The sequence below is a fragment of the Mus musculus genome, chromosome 19, assembly GCF_000001635.26.
Source record: "Mus musculus strain C57BL/6J chromosome 19, GRCm38.p6 C57BL/6J".
Lineage (NCBI taxonomy): Eukaryota > Metazoa > Chordata > Mammalia > Rodentia > Muridae > Mus > Mus musculus.
In genome coordinates, this window is record NC_000085.6 from 11,212,939 (window position 1) to 11,232,519 (window position 19,581).

At 41.4% G+C, this 19,581-nt stretch overlaps 1 protein-coding gene and 1 long non-coding RNA gene across 5 annotated transcripts in view; one reads left to right on the forward strand and one right to left on the reverse strand.

Annotated features, from left to right (window-relative positions):
• The window catches only part of 4930526L06Rik (RIKEN cDNA 4930526L06 gene), a 103,068-nt gene that overhangs the window by 16,122 nt on the left and 67,365 nt on the right, over nt 1-19,581 (forward strand). The gene's annotated exons all lie outside the window — the stretch shown is intronic.
• Nucleotides 1,090-19,544, reverse strand: Ms4a12 (membrane-spanning 4-domains, subfamily A, member 12). 4 transcript variants are annotated; one of them, NM_001374133.1, is made up of 7 exons: nt 19,431-19,515; nt 17,342-17,610; nt 12,626-12,763; nt 12,045-12,101; nt 3,109-3,225; nt 2,349-2,459; nt 1,090-2,179 (listed from the first exon to the last, which is right to left on the reverse strand). In NM_001374133.1, the coding sequence occupies exons 2-7, from the start codon at nt 17,600-17,602 to the stop codon at nt 2,072-2,074; spliced, it is 792 nt and encodes a 263-aa protein (NP_001361062.1). In that variant the 5' UTR covers nt 17,603-17,610; nt 19,431-19,515; the 3' UTR covers nt 1,090-2,071. The 4 variants fall into 4 exon arrangements, with proteins under 4 accessions (NP_001361062.1, XP_006527569.1, XP_006527570.1 ...); XM_006527506.1 differs by lacking the exon at nt 3,109-3,225 and having other exon boundaries at nt 2,014-2,179; nt 19,431-19,544; XM_006527507.1 differs by lacking the exons at nt 12,045-12,101; nt 12,626-12,763 and having other exon boundaries at nt 2,014-2,179; nt 19,431-19,544.

A 19,581-nucleotide genomic window follows, 5' to 3' on the forward strand; every position in this document is an offset into this window, starting at 1 on the left:
ACAACTCCCTTAATTCTATAGTGATACTTGTAGAGGAATTTTAATTCAGCAATATGACTGGTCTGGAAAGGGATTACATCCAAATACCTTCTAGGTCTGCATAAACTGGCTGGAATGCAGACATGCCATTGATTACAATATGATCTGGCTAGAATACAGATACACTCTTAATGCACACCTTTAATCCTAAACAATGAAAGTACAGTTAGTTTATAGAAGGAAGCAGCCATTTTGGTTTGAAAGTGACATGTAACTGAGGGGAAGACAAAGTGACAAATCAGAGAAAGATTTGATGAATGAGTCAGAGATAGGATGCACCCAGCTCTCATGAGAACAGCACAGGAAGGAGAAGTGACTTAAGAGAGCTGCATAGAGAGAGGGAGAGAGAGACAGTTCAGTTGAATGTGGTTAGGTATGGTACAGTTCAGAGTAGGGTAGAGTTGAGTTCCGTTCAGTCAGTACAGTGGAGTTCAGTTCGTTTGTGAGTTCATGCAGTTCCATGTAGATCAGCAGAGGCAGTTTTACTGGGACAGTTTTACAGAGACAGGTTGTAGGCAAAGACAGAACAAGCCAGAAGATTACAACAGATTTCCAGAGTTAGTTTGAGGTCAAGCACAGCAATTCAGTCAGAAGCTAAGAGAAGCCAGTTTGAGTGAGCCAGCTTGGAGAGGAGTTTGGGCCAGAACAGCTTTCTGAGTTGAACCAGCCAGCTAAAGTTTAGAAAGAACTTGAAAGGCTGAGCTTATTCAGTAGTAAGCCTTGGAGATGACAATTTTAACAAGTGAATAAAAGTTTCTTTTAAGATACTTAATACTGTGTATGATAACTTATAAAATAAAATATTAATAAAAATATAAATATCAGTCAACTGATTGGTAACAATATTAATGTATAAAATAATGTGGGCTCCAACAAGCATGATTGGATCAGTGGTTTCTGAAGAACATGGGAAGATGACCCAGGAATTCCAGTGGTTGGTCACTGTAAAAAATCCCCATCTAAGAAACATCAAGCTTGCCAGTGTCTGTCAGATCACTTCAGCCAACCAATATCAGACCCTAACAAATGCAAAAAGATACCCAAAGAGGCTTGTGTTGCCCATGACATTTTATTGTGGAAAAGATAACTAGAATAGAAGGATCCTTTTTTTTTTATTAGATATTTTCTTTATTTATATTTCAAATGTTATCCCCTTTCCTAGTTTCCTCTCCTCTCTCCCCCTGCTCCCCAACCCACCCATTCCTGCTTCCTGGCCCAGGCATTCCCCTATACTGGGGGCATCGAACCTTCACAGGACCTAGGGCCTGTCCTCCCATTGATGACTGACTAGGCAATCCTCTGCTACATGTGCAGCTAGAGCCATGAGTCCCACCATGTGTTTTCTTTGAGTGGTGGTTTAGTCCCAGGGAGCTCTGGGGTTACTGGTTAGTTCATATTGTTCCTCCTAGGGGGCTGCAAACCCCTTCAGCTTCTTGGGTACTTTCTCTAGCTCCTTCCTTTGGGGAACCTGTGCTCTGTCTAATGGATGACTATGAGCATCCACTTCTGTATTAGTCAGGCACAGGCAGAGCCTCTCAGGAGACAGCTATATCAGGATCCCGACAGCAAGCTCTTGTTGGCATCTGCAATAATGTCTGGGTGTGGTGGTGGTTTATGGGATGGATCCTCAGGTGGGGCAGTTTCTGGATGGTCCTTCCTTCAGTCTCTGCTCCAAACTTTGTCTCTGTAACTCCTTCCATGGGTATTTTGTCCCTCCTTCTAGGAAGGATCAAAGTATCCACACTTTGGTCTTCCTTCTTCTTGAGTTGAATAGAAGGTTTCTAATGCTAAGAGCATTGCAGAGTTAGTTTTCAACCCTTTTGTCTTTCCTTTATTGCAGTAATGGTAAGCAGTTGGCAGGGAGGCACTGACAGAAAATCCAGTGACTGTTGGCCTTGAGCTTAGGAACAAATTCCAAATATAACACTAAAGAGATTTGCACTCCGGGCAGCAAAATAACAGCTTTGTAAGAAATTTTTTTTTTCCAAGAAGATTTACTACATGAAATTGTACTAGTGATTCTTTATGCCTGTTATTGCGTAGTAGCATAATCTGGGATGTTGTCATATATAGGAGGAGCTGAGGGAGACTCTCGCATCAAGGGGTTGGCCACATACACAGCTGGAGCAACCGGGACAGACTAGAAAGGGTAAGAGAAAACAAGCAGAGTTGTTACACAGTCCAATCACTCTTCCTGGTCCCAGCAGAGTGGAGGGCAGAGAGCTCAGTAGTCAGCTCACAGTGGGGTTTGGCAGACACTCAAGCCCACCCTTCTCCAGCATGTTTTACAAAGAAGAGAATCAACTTACTCTGTTGCATCGGAGGATACCTTGGTGTGCAAAGTAGGCCATGGCCCCTGCTATGCTGAATTCCAACAAGGAAAATATTGCCAGCACACCTGCAATTCCTCTCCCAGAAAGCTGAAATCAAATATACAGACCATTAGGATGAACAGGAGGGTCTCAGGGTGGACTTCAGAAACACCTCGGTTCATTGAAAGTGCTGTTTTGCTAATGTTCAACTCTGTGAGTGATTTATATATATATATATATATATATATATATATATATATATATATATATATATAACAACAAGGAGACTGTTGCCAAGAAAAAAAAAACCACTTACATTCCATTAATCCTTAACAGTCTATTTGCTGAAAGGAAAAGTCTTCTGATATTTTAAAGAAAAATCAGAAGAAGTTTGTATTTCTCCCAAATAAGCATTTGATGACAATAGAGAAATAACCAGGAGGTGATTGCACACAAGCAGACAATCTTCCTGTTTTAGTTGTAAAAAAGTCACTTAAGACATGGCTATTATATTTATGCAGAATTTCAAAGTGGAGAAAAAAGAAATTCTGAGTTCTATCCATTACTCCTGTCATTCTGACTTCATCTATCTGCAAATATACTTTTTTCACTTTGTATCTTAGCAATCACACCCCTAGGCATAGGGTTGGAAATAGAACTTTCTCACCAGAGCCACTGTATGTTAAACAGGAGATAGCAATGGATTTATTCTGGCAGTGAAGAGAGACAGTTATGTGGCCAATGGCAGGACACTCACCACCATCCAGTAGTCTTGATAATAGTAGCCATTGATGTTCAGATCACACAGAAACAGAATCACTCCAACAAAGGCAAAGATGGTGCTAGAAATGTTTATTATCAGGGTGCTCTTCATCTGATAGAGGTAACAAGAACAGTAGTCCATATAAAAGACAAATGAATTTAAAGGGAGTGGGAGTCTTTTCAAGTTAATGGTTCTTAATCTTTGACATCTTGTTTTAGTTGTGATTGTACTGAGAACTGAATTCAAGGTCTGATGCATGCTAGGCAAGTCCTGTGCAACTGATCTATTTCCCTAACATGGAACAACATTCGCAGTTAACATAATGTCTTTCTTCTGCCCTTCGGAGTAGGTGTGAAAATTACACCGTATCCTAGTTGTCAGTCCCCCACCCCCAAGAAGCTGTAAATATTTTAAATAATAGAAATATAAAAAACAGTATACATGTAGCTTGAAGCAGAATGCCATCCAACACTTTTATGTAACAGCTGTGTTTACAAGAGCATCTCCACTAGACAACTGGAGAGTGTGCAGAGAGTGAGAGACTTTGGAACACCCAGTTCTGCATGGGACCCCTTCATCAACCTCTTTTCAAGGCTCAGGATCTATGGGCAAGGTCTTGTTATCTACCTCCTCTTTCTCAAGACAGAAAGAACACAAAGTTGGGTGGGTAGGGAGGTTGGGAAGATCTGGGAGGAGTTGGCAGACGGAAGAGAAAATATTCATAATATGTTTTATGAAAAATTTAAAGTGAAAATTGAAAACATAACTCTACTTTGTAAAAACAATAAAAGAACAAACTTAAGGCTTTAAAAATTTTATTTGATTTTAATTTTTTTCTGGGTGTTTTGCCTGCATGCATGTCTGTGTACCATGAACAAGCAGTGCCCAAGGAAGCCAGAAGAGAGCATTGAATCTTCTCCCCTAGGAATTATAGAGACCATGAATCACGGTGTGAGTACTGAGAATGAAACTCTGGTCCTCTAGAAGAGAATTTTTTTTTTTTTTTTCCATTTTTTATTAGGTATTTCGCTCATTTACATTTGCAATGCTATACCAAAAGTCCCCCATAGCCACCCACCCCCTCTCCCCTACCCACCCACTCCCCTTTTATGGCCCTGGCGTTCCCCTGTACTGGGGCATATAAAGTTTGCGTGTCCAATGGGCCTCTCTTTCCAGTGATGGCCGACTAGGCCATCTTTTGATGCATATGCAGCTAGAGTCAAGAGCTCCGGGGTACTGGTTAGTTCATAATGTTGTTCCACCTATAGGGTTGCAGATCCCTTTAGCTTCTTTGGTACTTTCTCTAGCTCCTTCATTGGGGGCCATGTGATCCATCCAATAGCCGACTGTGAGCATCCACTTCTATGTTTGCTAGGCCCAGGCATACTCTGACAAGAGACAGCTATATCAGGGTCCTTTCAGCATAATCTTGCTAGTGTATGCAATGGTGTCAGCATTTGGAAGCTGATTATGGGATGGATCCCCGGATATGGTAGTGTCTACATGGTCCATCCTTTTATCTCAACTCCAAACTTTGTCTCTGTAACTCCTTCCAAGGGTGTTTTGCTCCCACTTCTAAGGAGGGGCATAGTGTTCACACTTCAGTCTTCATTTTTCTTGAGTTTCATGTGTTTAGGAAATTGTATCTTATATCTTGGGTATCTTAGGTTTTGGGCTAATATCCACTTATCAGTGAGTACATATTGTGTGAGTTCCTTTGTGAATGTGTTACCTCACTCAGGATGATGCCCTCCAGGTCCATCCATTTGGCCAGGAATTTCATAAATTCATTCTTTTTAATAGCTGAGTAGTACTCCATTGTGTAGATGTACCACATCTTCTGTATCCATTCCTCTGTTGAGGGGCATCTGGGTTCCTTCCAGCTTCTGGCTATTATAAATAAGGCTGCTATGAACATAGTGGAGCATGTGTCCTTCTTACCAGTTGGGGCATCTTCTGGATATATGCCCAGGAGAGGTATTGCTGGATCCTCCGGTAGTACTATATCCAGTTTTCTGAGGAACCGCCAGACTGATCTCCAGAGTGGTTGTACAAGCCTGCAATCCCACCAACAATGGAGGAGTGTTCCTCTTTCTCCACATCCACGCCAGCATCTGCTGTCACCTGAATTTTTGATCTTAGCCATTCTGACTGGTGTGAGGTGGAATCTCAGGGTTGTTTTGATTTGCATTTCCCTGATGATTAAGGATGTTGAGCATTTTTTCAGGTGCTTCTCTGCCATTCGGTATTCCTCAGGTGAGAATTCTTTGTTCAGTTCTGAGCCCCATTTTTTAATGGGGTGATTTGATTTTCTGAAGTCCACCTTCTTGAGTTCTTTATATATGTTGGATATTAGTCCCCTATCTGATTTAGGATAGGTAAAGATCCTTTCCCAATCTGTTGGTGGTCTTTTTGTCCTATTGACGGTGTCTTTTGCCTTGCAGAAACTTTGGAGTTTCATTAGGTCCCATTTGTCAATTCTCGATCTTACAGAGCAAGCCATTGCTGTTCTGTTCAGGAATCTTTCCCCTGTACCCATATCTTCAAGGCTTTTCCCCACTTTCTCCTCTATAAGTTTCAGTGTCTCTGGTTTTATGTGAAGTTCCTTGATCCACTTAGATTTGACCTTAGTACAAGGAGATAAGTATGGATCGATTCGCATTCTTCTACATGATAACAACCAGTTGTGCCAGCACCAATTGTTGAAAATGCTGTCTTTCTTCCACTGGATGGTTTTAGCTCCCTTGTCGAAGATCAAGTGACCATAGGTGTGTGGGTTCATTTCTGGGTCTTCAATTCTATTCCATTGGTCTACTTGTCTGTCTCTATACCAGTACCATGCAGTTTTTATCACAATTGCCCTGTAGTAAAGCTTTAGGTCAGGCATGGTGATTCCACCAGAGGTTCTTTTATCCTTGAGAAGAGTTTTTGCTATCCTAGGTTTTTTGTTATTCCAGATGAATTTGCAAATTGCTCCTTCTAATTCGTTGAAGAATTGAGTTGGAATTTTGATGGGGATTGCATTGAATCTGTAGATTGCTTTTGGCAAGATAGCCATTTTTACAATGTTGATCCTGCCAATCCATGAGCATGGGAGATCTTTCCATCTTCTGAGATCTTCTTTAATTTCTTTCTTCAGAGACTTGAAGTTTTTATCATACAGATCTTTTACTTCCTTAGTTAGAGTCACGCCGAGATATTTTATATTATTTGTGACTATTGAGAACGGTGTTGTTTCCCTAATTTCTTTCTCAGCCTGTTTATTCTTTGTGTAGAGAAAGGCCATTGACTTGTTTGAGTTAATTTTATATCCAGCTACTTCACCAAAGCTGTTTATCAGGTTTAGGAGTTCTCTGGTGGAATTTTTAGGGTCACTTATATATACTATCATATCATCTGCAAAAAGTGATATTTTGACTTCCTCTTTTCCAATTTGTATCCCCTTGATCTCCTTTTGTTGTCGAATTGCTCTGGCTAATACTTCAAGTACTATGTTGAAAAGGTAGGGAGAAAGTGGGCAGCCTTGTCTAGTCCCTGATTTTAGTGGGATTGCTTCCAGCTTCTCTCCATTTACTTTGATGTTGGCTACTGGTTTGCTGTAGATTGCTTTTATTATGTTTAGGTATGGGCCTTGAATTCCTGATCTTTCCAAAACTTTTATCATGAATGGGTGTTGGATCTTGTCAAATGCTTTTTCTGCATCTAACGAGATGATCATGTGGTTTTTGTCTTTGAGTTTGTTTATATAATGGATTACATTGATGGATTTTCGTATATTAAACCATCCCTGCATCCCTGGAATAAAACCTACTTGGTCAGGATGGATGATTTCTTTAATGTGTTCTTGGATTCGGTTAGCGAGAATTTTATTAAGGATTTTTGCATCGATATTCATAAGAGAAATTGGTCTGAAGTTCTCTATCTTTGTTGGATCTTTCTGTGGTTTAGGTATCAGAGTAATAGTGGCTTCATAAAATGAGTTGGGTAGAGTACCTTCTACTTCTATCTTGTGAAATAGTTTGTGCAGAACTGGAATTAGATCTTCTTTGAAGGTCTGATAGAACTCTGCACTAAACCCATCTGGTCCTGGGCTTTTTTTGGTTGGGAGACTATTAATAACTGCTTCTATTTCTTTAGGGGATATGGGACTGTTTAGAAGGTCAACTTGATCCTGATTCAACTTTGGTACCTGGTATCTGTCCAGAAATTTGTCCATTTCATCCAGGTTTTCCAGTTTTGTTGAGTATAAGCTTTTGTAGAAGGATCTGATGGTGTTTTGGATTTCTTCAGGATCTGTTGTTATGTCTCCCTTTTCATTTCTGATTTTGTTGATTAGGATTTTGTCCCTTTGCCCTCTAGTGAGTCTAGCTAAGGGTTTATCTATCTTGTTGATTTTCTCAAAGAACCAACTCCTCGTTTGGTTAATTCTTTGAATAGTTCTTCTTGTTTCCACTTGGTTAATTTCACCCCTGAGTTTGATTATTTCCTGCCGTCTACTCCTCTTGGGTGAATTTGCTTCCTTTTTTTCTAGAGCTTTTAGATGTGTTGTCAAGCTGCTAGTATGTGCTCTCTCCCGTTTCTTCTTGGAGGTACTCAGAGCTATGAGTTTCCCTCTTAGAAATGCTTTCATTGTGTCCCAAAGGTTTGGGTACGTTGTGGCTTCATTTTCATTAAACTCTAAAAAGTCTTTAATTTCTTTCTTTATTCCTTCCTTGACCAAGGTATCATTGAGAAGAGTGTTGTTCAGTTTCCACGTGAATGTTGGCTTTCCATTCTTAATGTTGTTATTGAAGATCAGTCTTAGGCCATGGTGGTCTGATAGGATACATGGGACAATTTCAATATTTTTGTATCTGTTGAGGCTTATTTTGTGACCAATTATATGGTCAATTTTGGAGCAGGTCCCGTGAGGTGCTGAGAAGAAGGTATATCCTTTTGTTTTAGGATTAAATATTCTGTAGATATCTGTCAGGTCCATTTGTTTCATAACTTCTGTTAGTTTCACTGTGTCCCTGTTTAGTTTCTGTTTCCACGATCTGTCCATTGATGAAAGTGGTGTGTTGAGGTCTCCCACTATTATTGTGTGAGGTGCAATGTGTGCTTTGAGCTTTACTAAAGTGTCTTTAATGAATGTGGCTGCCCTTGCATTTGGAGCGTAGATATTCAGAATTGAGAGTTCCTCTTGGAGGATTTTACCTTTGATGAGTATGAAGTGTCCCTCCTTGTCTTTTTTGATAACTTTGGGTTGGAAGTCGATTTTATCCGATATTAGAATGGCTACTCCAGCCTGTTTCTTCAGACCATTTGCTTGGAAAATTGTTTTCCAGCCTTTCACTCTGAGGTAGTGTCTGTCTTTTTCCCTGAGATGGGTTTCCTGTAAGCAGCAGAATGTTGGGTCCTGTTTGTGTAGCCAGTCTGTTAGTCTATGTCTTTTTATTGGGGAATTGAGTCCATTGATATTAAGAGATATTAAGGAAAGGTAATTGTTGCTTCCTGTTATTTTTGTTGTTAAAGTTGGCATTCTGTTCTTGTGGTTGTCTTCTTTTAGGTTTGTTGATGGATTATCTTCTTGTTTTTTCTAGGGCGTGGTTCCCGTCCTTGTATTGTTTTTTTTCTGTTATTATCCTTTGAAGGGCTGGATTCGTGGAGAGATAATGGGTGAATTTAGTTTTGTCGTGGAATACTTTGGTTTCTCCATCTATGGTAATTGAGAGTTTGGCTGGGTATAGTAGCCTGGGCTGGCATTTATGTTCTCTTAGTGTCTGTATAACATCTGACCAGGCTCTTCTGGCTTTCATAGTCTCTGGTGAAAAATCTGGTGTAATTCTGATAGGCTTGCCTTTATATGTTACTTGACCTTTTTCCCTTACTGCTTTTAGTATTCTATCTTTATTTAGTGCATTTGGTGTTCTGATTATTATGTGTCGGGAGGAATTTCTTTTCTGGTCCAGTCTATTTGGAGTTCTGTAGGCTTCTTGTATGTTCATGGGCATCTCTTTCTTTAGATTTGGGAAGTTTTCTTCAATAATTTTGTTGAAGATGTTTGCTGGTCCTTTGAGTTGAAAATCTTCATTCTCATCCACTCCTATTATCCGTAGGTTTGGTCTTCTCATTGTGTCCTGGATTTCCTGGATGTTTTGAGTTAGGATCTTTTTGCATTTTCCATTTTCTTTGATTGTTGTGCCGATGTTCTCTATGGAGTCTTCTGCACCTGAGATTCTCTCTTCCATCTCTTGTATTCTGTTGCTGATGCTGGCATCTATGGTTCCAGATTTCTTTCCTAGGGTTTCTATCTCCAGCGTCGCCTCACTTTGGGTTTTCTTTATTGTGTCTACTTCCCTTTTTAGGTCTAGTATGGTTTTGTTCATTTCCATCACCTGTTTGGATGTGTTTTCCTGTTTTTCTATAAGGACTTCTACCTGTTTGGTTGTGTTTTCCTGTTTTTCTTTAAGGACTTGTAACTCTTTAGCAGTGTTTTCCTGTTTTTCTTTAAGGACTTGTAACTCTTTAGCAGTGTTCTCCTGTATTTCTTTAAGTGAGTTGTTGAATTCCTTCTTTATGTCCTCTACCATCATCATGAGATATGCTTTTAAATCCAGGTCTACCTTTTCAGGTGTGTTAGGGTGTCCTGGATTGGGCGAAGTGGGCGTTCTGGGTTCTGATGATGGTGAGTGGTCCTGGCTTCTGTTAGTAGGATTCTTACGTTTACCTTTCGCCATCTGGCAATCTCTGGAGTTAGTTGTTATAGTTGTCTTTGTTAAAAGATTGTTCCTCTGTTGATTTTGTTACCCTCTATCAGCAGGCGTGGGAGACAAGCTCTCTTCTCTGAGTTTCAGTGGTCAGAGCAGTCTCTGTAGGCAAGCTCTCCTCTCTCAGGGAAGGTGTACAGTTATCTGGTGTTTGGACCTCCTCCTGGCTGAAGGTGAAGGCCCAAAACAGAATCTTTCCCAGAAGCTGTGTTGCTTTGGCCAGGAAGGTGGCCAGTTGTCTGGAGTCGAAGATGTCGCAGCCTCAGAAGCTCTGTGGCTCTTGCCGGGAAGGTGGCTGGTTGTCTGGAGCTGAGGATGGTGCCGCCCCAGAATCTCTGCGACTCTCTCGCCCGTCCCAGAAACGGCTGGCACTCTGTATTCCACACGGTCACCCGTGCAGCCTGCCCTCCGCGGAGTCCCGGAGCCAAGAAGGCTCCCGCCGGCGCCTGTGCCACAAACCTCTCAGGCCAGGCAGACCCCCGTGCTCTCACCAGGAAGGTGGCCGGCTGTCTGGAGCTGAAGATGGCGCCGCCCAGAAGCTCTGCGACTCTCTCGCCCGTCCCAGAAACAGCTGGCACTCTGTATTCCACACGGTCACCCGTGCAGCCTGCCCTCCGCGGAGTCCCGGAGCCAAGAAGGCTCCCGCCGGCGCCTGTGCCACAAACCTCTCAGGCCAGGTAGACCCCCGTGCTCTCACCAGGAAGGTGGCCGGCTGTCTGGAGCTGAAGATGGCGCCGCCCAGAAGCTCTGCGACTCTCTCGCCCGTCCCAGAAACAGCTGGCACTCTGTATTCCACACGGTCACCCGTGCAGCCTGCCCTCCACGGAGTCCCGGAGCCAAGAAGGCTCCCGCCGGCGCCTGTGCCACAAACCTCTCAGGCCAGGCAGACCCCGTGCTCTCACCAGGAAGGTGGCCGGCTGTCTGGAGCTAAAGATGGCGCCGCCCAGAAGCTCTGCGACTCTCTCGCCCGTCCCAGAAACAGCTGGCACTCTGTATTCCACACGGTCACCCGTGCAGCCTGCCCTCCGCGGAGTCCCGGAGCCAAGAAGGCTCCCGCCGGCGCCTGTGCCACAAACCTCTCAGGCCAGGCAGACCCCCGTGCTCTCACCAGGAAGGTGGCCGGCTGTCTGGAGCTGAAGATGGCGCCGCCCAGAACTAGAAGAGAATTTAAGTCTACTCTTAACTAATCATCCATCTTGACAACTGCAAGAACAAACTTTTAATTGGCAATCTGTGATAGATATTTTGTTATATACTTAAAATGATGTATTTTTTTTAACTCTTGCGGCCACCACACATGAGATGGTCCTAGTATCTGACTTTATATGTCTCTTTCTACACAGCCTCTGAGGGGTGGGACCTATATAGAGAAAGATGCTCTGTTTTGTTTTGGATTACAGTAGATGCACCTAATTGGACTAGGCTGATTTTAATTCTAGCATAATCCACTGTTTTATCTTGAGAGCATGCAAAGTATGCTCCCATGTTCCTATCTCCCTCTGCCTTTGTTCCTGTGCATAACCTCATATAATTTTGAGACCATTTCTGATCTAGGTTTATGCAAAACAATGTCTTTCTCCTGGTTTGCCATTGAATTAGGAAATTACAACAAGGGGTGTGCTGTGTGGCTGGGAGAGTCAAAGCCCAGTCTCTGTAGTTATTTCTGTGTGCTCTTCTTATGCTCTAAACTGGTCACTCTCATGGCAATTTAATGAAGTGGCAACAGAGACAGTCTGAGTAACAGTAGGAGTTACACACCAGTGAAAAGTGAAAATACAAGATGGAGCAGAGGAATGGCAGTGAACACCAGGACTTTATTATTGAAGTGGCTCATAGGTGTTGTTTTTTTGGCTCCTGGATTCTTCCTTGGTTTTCCCTGCATGCCATGTGACTTAACAGAACCAGGGAGCCAACAGGTAAAAGCTTAAATGCTTGGTTTTTCTGATTCCCACTCTTGCACTTTCAGGAGCCTGAATGTGGTGCTCTGCTTTTCCCAGTAGCAAACTGAATGCTCTGTTCCCTTGCTCCAGCACAGGCACTACCCAGCAACTGGCAGATATTTTGAGAAAGAACTTCCTCCCGTCCACACTCTTCCAATCTACCAGCTCAAGTTTTCCTTGCTAGTAAATCAAACCAATCTTTAGAGGAATTTAAGAAGTAGACATAAGTTTTCTAGCTTACCAGACAGTGAGAGAACTCCTTGAACGCTGATATGGAAAGTGAGCCGGAAGCAATGAACTGTAGACATAGACAAATCTGTGAATGGTAGGTTCTCTGCTTGTGCCTGGGAATGTCTCTTTGTACAAGAGGGTGGTCCAGTTATGTTTGCTTGTTTCCGTCACATACAGCTCAGTATTTTTTCTTTAGATTAACTTTTGGGGATACATCTCCAATTCCCCACCCTCATTTTCTTGAATGTAAAGAACTCAGTGACAGATGACTCCGAGTTTGTATGTGCGACTGAGCCTCCTGCTCAACTTCATCTTATTTTCAGCCTCATCCTGTCAATGGTATATCTTTGTCATGTTCGATCATCCCTTTCAAGACCCTCCAGCCAACACACTGGTTCTGCATTAGGGATGAGTTTAAGTTGCAGTGGAGGTAAGCCTGAATTGGGAGTGATGGGCCCCCTTTCTTCAATCAGAGCCATTATTTCTAAAAACCCTCTAGCCATTAGACACAGAACTTTTCAAGAACCTTGCTGTGAACAGCCTGGGGACACCCATCCTGCACAGGGAGAGGTGTTCTAGCAATCTACTCACAAAGACTCCACCCCAGAATGGATATCCACCAATAAAAGCAACAGAGGAAAACGCCCAAGTCATATTGTATGAGGTGCTCAGCAACCCGAGAACAACTCCAAAGCCGATGTGCATCAATCCAATTGTGATTTGGACTCCCTAAAAAAGAAAGCCAAGGGGCATTTTAAAATAACTGTCACAACCAAAGTTATTCCTGTTTATTTACTGTCCATGTGATCCACGAGAATTCACCTAAACAGTGAATATTTTGATGTATACTGAAACAGCAGGGGAGGAAGGGCCTCAGGTAAAACCTTTGAGGAGCTAGTGAGATGGTTCCGTGGGTAAGGACATATGTTGTCTAGTCTGATGACCAGTGTGTGATACTCAGACCCCGTATGTTGGAAAGAACTGAGTCTTTCAAATTGCCCTCTGATCTCCATGTATGTGTGCATGTATGTATGCATGCATGCATGCATGCACGAACTCATGCTCACGCGTGTGAGTGTGCGCGCACGCACACACACAGATACACACAGACACACAAACATACACATGTATACACATAATAAACATTTTAATAAATTTTGTTTGATTTCTGAATGAACTACAAAGAAGTCTTTAGAAAGTATGACTACTTCAGCATCTCCTGGTATCCCCATGAGTACATTTGTTTGTAAAGACTGCTGCGACTGAGGTGACAGGGGCTGTCTTGTATAAGTAAAACAGTTCTCTGTCCAGGCAATGCTAGTCACGAGAAAAGGAATCGATGGAAATGAAGTCACTCCTAGAATATTAGTCACATGCCTGATAACACTCTGTCACTGTTCCACCAACTAGATGGAGACATAAAACCATAAGAAATCAAGTGGCCAAGATACAGTTCACAGGACTCAAAAAGGCCAATAAGGGGAAGCGCCCAAGTGAGGATGCCCGAGTCCTGCTTGGGAGGGAGAAGAAAGCAACCACAAGGGGGAAGGGAGGGAGGGACCTGGGGTGGGGACAACCTCTTGGAGACAGGGGGGCAGGGAGGAGATATGGGATGTAGAACGGTCTAGGAGGGTGGACTGGGAGAGGAATAAAATATGGAATGTAAAAATAAAAAAAAAAAAGAAAAGAAAAGATGTAAATAAAAAAGAACAAGAACTAGGATGGTTTGATTGTTTAACTCTTTAAGCACCACAGTAGTGGTAGCCAGCTAATTCCTAATGAAAAACAAAAAGAAGGTAATCAAGTGCCCAAGGGTAAACAGTTATAAAGGGGCAGACTCCCAGAATGCATAACAGCGGACTATCTCCAAAACTTACTTACAATCTGTCCTTTAGGACTCAGCTTGGTTCCACCCGTTCAGAGTTGTCTTGATATACTAGTCAAATGGATTTGCTTTTATTCTTTGTGGATTCTTTTCACATTTTAAGATGTAAAACCCATGGCATTACTTGCTTTTCTATTTCATATTTTTTTTATTTCAAAAAATATTTTTTTATTTTTTGTGCGTGGATATGAATGTCTGTGCATCACACGTGTGCCTGGTGGTGCTCAAGGATGTCCAAAGGGCTTGAGGGTTGGATACCCTGAGACTGGAGTTACATGCAGTTATGAGCCACCATGTGGGTTCTGAGAATGATAATGTCTTCTGCAAGAGCAGTGAATGTTCTTAACTACAGCACTGTCTCTCCAATCCTAGTATTCCTTGTTGTTTTTTTTTTTAATTGCTGGTATGCAACTGTTATCATACCAAGTAAGAGGTATTTTGTCAATGCTAAGGGATAAATCTTTTGCTTTGTAACTCTTATCAAAACTTTCTTTGTAGAGTACACATGGATTTCTGAGAAACAACAGTTACTATATTGGTCCAAAGCTCAGAAACATCTCCATAGATCATTTTGTCCCAAGTTTACGATTATATTTTATCTACCCAGGAAGACTGTAGCCACAGAAACTTCTGTGTTTATTTCCTCAATGAATAGGTACCAAATAAATTTAAATTGAATTAAAGGAAAAATAATTTCATGAATTATGCTAAAACAATAATATATTGTTGAGATGCACTAAACCTTGTGAAAGCTATGAACCTTCTCTTTGAACAGTTCTTGTACATCCACAGATTACATCATCCTTTAGACACAGCTTCTGAGAGGTGATGGACCCATTTTTAGCCAATGTTACATCTCAGATGGGACACTCCTACATCTGACTTCAGATTTGTTCCTGCAATTGTTATCCATGAACAAAATGTGGATATAAGTTTCCCATCCTTGCTGTCATCTTGATGAGGAGCAGCTGCAGCTTTAATCCCCATTGGCCCCTGTTTTCTACCCATATAGCCCTGGCTCTATACTTAATTGACACTGGACATTCATTAACATTGGACATTCAACTTGTTCTATATTTTTTGGTTATTGTCCTAGTTTCATTTCTGTTGAGTTCTTCTCCAGTTTCCTCTGTGTTGCTGTGATAAAATATCATAGCCATAAAGTAACTTAGGGGGTGAAGTGTTCATTTTCAGCTCACGATCTCAGTTTAGAGTCCATCACTGTAGGGAAGTCAAGGCAGAAACTTCAAAGAACTAATCATATCACATGAGATAGACGTGTATGCACACCTGCTCACTTACTCATGCTCAGCTTGATTTCTCCACTCTCATACTGCCCAGAACTCCCTGCCTAGGGAATGGTGCCACCCATGGTGGGTTGGATCCCCCCATATCAATGAACTTAATTAAGATAACCCCTCAAAGGGAAACATAATGCAGACAGTCCCTCATTGAATATCTCTTCTCAGGTGATTCTAGGTTGTGCCAGATTGACAATTAAAGCTGATTATCACAATGGAGGGGACAGATAATCTACCCCAACCATCTGTGGTCCCTGGAGTACCATGACAACTAGGGATGTAGCTTCACAATCTTAATAGAGAGGACTCAGCTTCTGCCAATCATTTTTTTTAAAGCAGAACTTTATCTTTTGTTTACGTATATTTTGATCAAATAGGTCTTTTCTACAAGGCAGAATGCTCCAAATGGATCCTTGTTCCACACAATAAAATCCAAAGCTGTCTGCTCCAGGGGTTTCACCAGGTATGCTCCACTCCTCCTCTCTGGCCACATTCCCACTGGTCCTTGCTTTAAGCCTTCTGCTGTACTTTTTTAAAAATTATTTTTAAATTTTTTTCTCTGTCATTTATTGACCTTCTCCTGTTCAACAAATGCATCATACACATTTCATTTGATGACCTCATATTGGTCATTTTCTCTTGTTCTGGTATTTGTATGGCACACTTTGAACTCTATGCATTTGAAATGCCCATCTTGATCAACTTCAAGTTGCTGTTTACTGCCTGTTTCTTCTCCCCCTTACACTCTGTATATTACTTATTTACTTAATTTTTAAGTTAGTATGAAAAGCACTAGGGTTCATTATGGCATTTACAGATGAAATTATTGTTCTGCTCTTTCTCTTTTCTTCTCATTTATTTCCCTTCATCCTCCTCATATCCATCCCCCCCCCCCCCAGAAGCCACCCTTCCTCAACATCGTTTTCTGTTCTTGTGATCTTCTTTCCAACTTTATTCTTTCTTTTACTGGTAGCCTCGCTCTCTCACACCCACCTACATACACACCCAAACAGTAAAAGGTAGGATGTGCATATGAGAGAGAACAGAGATTTTTGTCTTTCTAAGCCTGGTTCACTTCATTCAGTATCTATATATATTTTTTTCACCTTCCAACATATTCTCTAGTTTGTGTCTTTATTATGTGTACAGCCCGATTTTCCCAGCTGGGTCATAGGCTCCCTGCAGGCAGAGACTGTGTCTGGCTTGAGCTTCAAGATATTTTCAGCAACTGTGTGGGGTTGGCTTTGTGAACTATGAGTTTGCAGGAAATGTACTCCACTTGGCAGGGGAAGATCCAAGGAGCCACCTTCCCAGTGTAGATTGGTTGCTTGAGTGGAGGGTCAGATACTGTTCATTTTTACTTACTTGAAACACTGTGACTTAACTAGACTACCCAAAGCACTAGCTGGTAAGATGGGCATCTATTGTCTACTGACTTTTGTAGCTAAGATTTTGGAGCTATACACAGCAAGGGGCATGACATAATTTGGTGGGAGTGTGTGAAGAGGTGTGGGGAAAGCTTAAGTAACGATGGTCAGTTCTGTCTAAGCATGTTGAGTCTTTACTACAAATCATTCGTGCTTTACAATGCTCAGAGAAACAAGACCATGGGTGTCCAGCTCAAATCAACTTTTGTAAATCAAAGCAACAAAGACATAGCATTTCCAAGGATAGTTTTTACACTTTACACTTTGCTTTCCTCAGACAGTTTGCTAGTAGTGCCATTCCCTTTAAAACAGTTATCAATGATTGTTTTAAAGTTAATTTGTCTTTATAGAAATGTAGATTAATAACTGATCCAAGACAAAAGTAAGGTTTCCTAAAAAGACTTTCAGAGGCAATGAGACCAATCAAGAAGTAATTGGCTCTAGTCATGTCACCATTCCTGGATCTTCCTGTTAGGGAGAGCCTTCTGTCAACTCTTAGACTTGTATCTGAATCTAAAATAAATGAACCTAGGGTGACTCATACACAGATTGACCATTTCTTTCTGAGAGAGACACAGTTAACAGAATAGTCCTTACATGTGTTTGCTCATTGGTTGATATGCTATTTATAACTGGCAGATGCATAAAAGCCTTGCAAATGCAACATTAAAATCCTAGTGGCAAATACACTTACCCCAAGTGCTATTGCTGCATCTTTAACATTGCTTATTGCTGCTCCTAGAGCTGGATTTACCGTTGGCACATTTTCTCGACCCAGCTGTGTGTTAGGGAAGATTCCTGGAGATGTAATGAAGGAAACTTGCCCAGTCTGTACTTGGTTTCTTACGTTTAAAAAATTCAGAGGTTGTGGAGGATGAGGAGCCATGGATCTTGTTGGTGGGCAAGGATTTGGAATGCCACGCGTTCCAGGGTAGGTAGTCTGGGAAGATGTCATTATGTCACCTAAGCAGTACAAAACATACAGAAATAACACATTTACCAGGAAGAGAAATTAAAGGACATCTTGTCATCAATTTTTATGCAAATAGGAGAGAGAGCAAGTGAGCACATACTGGCTAGTGACAAGAAATAGATGCAGTTTCTAAGACTAAATATTACTCCAGCTATTTTTAGTCTCCAACTTGATACTTCACTTGAGTAGCTTTCTCAATTAAATTTCTGTTAGCCTGTATCTATGCTGTAAAAGGATAGATGTTGCCATTCAAATGGCCAGAATAAAGGTTGAATGATGACAATTTTCATAAAGCCATTGTAAGAGTTCCCAGCATAGGTCAAGAGCTTGGTGATGGCAGTGACTATTGTGTTATTAGAACCCATCTTATTTCTTATTATCTTATTTCAAATAGAGGATGCGTGTCCATTTGGTGAAATGGGTTGAACTTCAAAAGGTCAATGCCAAGAGCAAGGAGACAGGAGATGGGTGTATAAAGTCAGAACAAGAATTTTCCTGGGCTTTAAAAAGTATAGAATTAAATGATTGTTCTATGAGAGGGGAAGGAGAGGGAGGGACACACACACACACACACACACACACACACACACACACAGTGTGTATTTTTTGTCTCTGATAACTTTGCTAGGGAAATTTTAAGACTTCTTATCTGTGATCTAGTTTTTGAACATGGAAGTTTCACATGGAACACAGACTATTAATACCTAACTCTGTAAAACACATCTCAGGATGGATTTGTGCCCAAACTGCTGAAGTTTTAGAAAATGATTAGAAAATGACCCAGTTCTACATTTTTTGGTTCATATGAAAATGACCTAGTATGTAGATGTGGAAGTGATGCCAGGGAAACAGGATTAAGTGATCCTCCAATCAAAATGAAGATCCAAACTGATCCTTCAATCAAAATGAGGACCCAAACAGATCCTCCAGTCAAAATGAGGATCCACATAAAGGGAAGACAGTCAGCTCAGTGCTGAGTCTATTGTCATAGTTTTGTTTCTTTTCTTTTCTTCTTCTTTTTTTTTTTTAAAGGAGTTAGCACATTTTTTTCTCTTAGCAAATGATAAGCTATTTACAACCAGCTTTTTTCTGAAAAATGAGAACTAACAACCATTTTCAAGCACACAAACACATAAATAAAAACACCAAAGTTCTGGTGAATTATAAAGCATAAGGACTATAGCAATAGGAGAAAAACCAGCTGGTGAACTAATCCAAGTAAAGATGGGAAAATATGACTGTAATTTCTTACCACCTCCTTTCCACCTTTGTTTGAAAAGAAGGAAAATGATACTATTGTTTAGAATGTATTATATAGCATATAATGAAACATCACAGTGACTCATAGACACTTCCAACCGAATCATGCAGGACATATGTCTGAAAATATCATCTTTCAGCAAATATTAAAAAATGCTGACCCAGTGAAGGGTGATTTCCCAGTCTTCATTTTCCATAAAGAAGCCTCTTTAGTGAATCATATTCAGAAACTGTGTGTTTCAGTGTCTCTGTTATGCGTGGACCCTCGATCACGACACTGTCACCAAGGGTTCCTGCTTGCCGGTTACTATTCATGGAATTTCATACATGTGTATCCACTATCCTTAGCATTAGATTTACACACATGGGTATGTGTCTATAGATTCGCTTGAAGTGCCTTTAGTAGTAATTGTCTTGTTTCTCTCCGGGTTTCTCTTTCATTCGTCAACTGTCTCAATACAGATTTAAGAATTGGCTTCACCTCTCCCACCCAGAGAGTAGAATGTGGCAGCAAACCCACCCAAACAGATCAGCCCCGTTCCATACCCACCGAGAAAGGCAGGGTGGTTTCAGTGGACCTATGCAGCTTCCCAGAACCTCTGGGCTCTCTCTTTCTCAGCTATATGTTCTGCTCTGATCTTGGATATTTATCTGGGATTTATAAGTGCCTTTACTTCCTTGCTTCAAGCGAGCCTATCCTA

Excerpts from the sequence above, each read along its gene's own strand:
- Ms4a12 (NM_001374133.1), bottom strand. The coding sequence starts at position 17,602 with ATGACATCTTCCCAGACTACCTACCCTGGAACGCGTGGCATTCCAAAT. Across the intron at positions 3,226-12,044 it reads AGGAGTTCTCTCACTGTCTG|ATGAAGAGCACCCTGATAAT; the intron begins GTAAGCTAGAAA and ends TACCTCTATCAG. Across the intron at positions 2,180-2,348 it reads GTATCCTCCGATGCAACAGA|TCTGTCCCGGTTGCTCCAGC; the intron begins GTAAGTTGATTC and ends TACCCTTTCTAG.